A 1868-nucleotide genomic window follows, 5' to 3' on the forward strand; every position below is an offset into this window, starting at 1 on the left:
AGCCCAGCCTTCACAGTCAAACATTCATAATCATTGGTAATTTCACAAAATTCAGGCAGTAATTCACAATCTTTACATCTTTGGACATGGAGCGCTACACCACCACCTCGTCTATCTTTGCGATTGTTAAAGAATCTGTCATACCCATCAAGATGGAGCATGTCACAGCCATCATAGTACCAGGTCTCAGAGATCATTATGGTGGTATATTTAAAAGGAAATTGACTTAACAAATGTGTGATGTCATCATGTTTACCATGTACAGAACGAGCATTGATGTGCAAGACTGTTTGAAGAGAGGGTGGTTAAGGACGTATGCACCCAGGTAGGACGAAGCTGTGACAATCCATCTTGACCGATTTAACAAGCAACAATAACGCACTAAAGCGCTAAAGCTGTCTAGGACTCACTCGATTTTCACAAGGTCAGCCTCACAAGTGATCTGAACAACAGCAGAAGATTCTGTTTGCTTAGCAAAAATTTTTCCATTCAGAGTCCACACCGACTTCCATTTGTGCTCATACTTCCGCTTTACAGTCATACCCAGGAGTCTCTTTAGGGCCGGGCAGAGGTGCTCATTTATATATACTGGGGCGGCATTACTGATCCCAATATCCTCATTGGTCAGTCGGGCCTTTTTTCCTTTCCTAAGTATGCTGTCGCGTTTTGAACGAGATTTGAATTGGACAATGATGTTTGATTTGTCAGCATCTCTTGTTGGAACTCGATGGCAGGATTCAATGTCATCCTCACTGATTGGCTCTTTGATTGCTTCTCCAACCCCTTGAACAATCTGCAGGACATTCTCATCATCCTGTTTTACTACACCTTGGATTTCAATATTCATGTTTCGAGAATACTGCTCCATGTGTACAATGCGTCTTATAGCTTCATCATGTTTTTTTTCTAATGATATGCACTTCACCTTAAGTGCTTCATTCTCCTTTTCGAGTTTAGCGTTCCTTGGGATTTCAGCCTCTAGTTTTTGTTTCAGCTCTTCCATAGAGTCATGAGCAAACTCAAGGCTCGTTGTCATGTTACGTTGTTCAGCCTTTAGTTCTCTAATTTCGTTTCGAAGATCCCTTTCAATGCACTCTCGCGAAGTTTTTATTTCCTGTTTGAAGTCTTCTTTAATTTTCACTAACTCAGCCTTCAGCTCCTCTTTAAGCTTAGCAACTTCTTTCGCCATGTCACGTTCAAGGCCTATTGCACAAAAAACGCCAAGAAGCTCACAATTTGGCAGCAGCGACGATATGGAAAAGACCAACAGATTTCAAACAGCTTTGGCACTAACCTGCAGCAAAGACGCAGAGACACGATAAGTTGCTGCACTCAGTCGGTCGTCGCTGCTGCCAAGTGGGGACCGTGGCGGCGGATGGGTCCTTTTGTAACCCAATGCGTGTGACGTCAGGCGTCAGGTGGATGCTGCAGATACCGAAAACCGCTGACGGGGAACGCCCCTTGTAGCCGGTCCAAGTCGGTAGTCAGCCAAGCACGTGTACTCAGCTGGGCTGCTGGGCTAGTCTTCAGCGGACAGTGCAGACGGCGCAAAGCAATCTGCAGCAAAGACGCAGAGACACGATAAGTTGCTGCACTCAGTCGGTCGTCGCTGCTGCCAAGTGGGGACCGTGGCGGCGGATGGGTCATTTTGTAACCCAATGCGTGTGACGTCAGGCGTCAGGTGGATGCTGCAGATAGCGAAAACCGCTGACGCGGAACGCCCCTTGTACCGGGCCAAGTCGGTGGTCAGCCAAGCACGTGTACTCAGCTGGGCTGCTGGGCTAGTCTTGAGCGGACAGTGCAGACGGCGCAAAGCAATCTGCAGCAAAGACGCAGAGGCACGATAAGTTGCTGCACTCTGTCGGTCG

At 47.2% G+C, this 1868-nt stretch overlaps 1 protein-coding gene across 1 annotated transcript; it reads right to left on the minus strand.

Moving 5' to 3' along the window:
* Window positions 1–406: 406 nt before the first annotated feature.
* LOC149326484 (uncharacterized) lies at window positions 407–1300 on the minus strand. The gene has a single exon (XM_089564589.1). It carries the CDS (start codon window positions 1187–1189, stop codon window positions 407–409), a length of 783 nt encoding a protein of 260 aa, XP_089420715.1. The 5' UTR covers window positions 1190–1300.
* Between the last annotated feature and the right edge of the window lie 568 nt (window positions 1301–1868).

The sequence above is a fragment of the Amblyomma mixtum genome, chromosome 10, assembly GCF_055824585.1.
Source record: "Amblyomma mixtum isolate Tamu chromosome 10, ASM5582458v1, whole genome shotgun sequence".
Taxonomy (NCBI): Eukaryota; Metazoa; Arthropoda; class Arachnida; order Ixodida; family Ixodidae; genus Amblyomma; species Amblyomma mixtum.

What these genes read in the sequence shown, in the direction of transcription:
- LOC149326484 (XM_089564589.1), bottom strand. Translation starts at nt 1,189, where the DNA reads ATGGCGAAAGAAGTTGCTAAGCTTAAAGAGGAGCTGAAGGCTGAGTTA.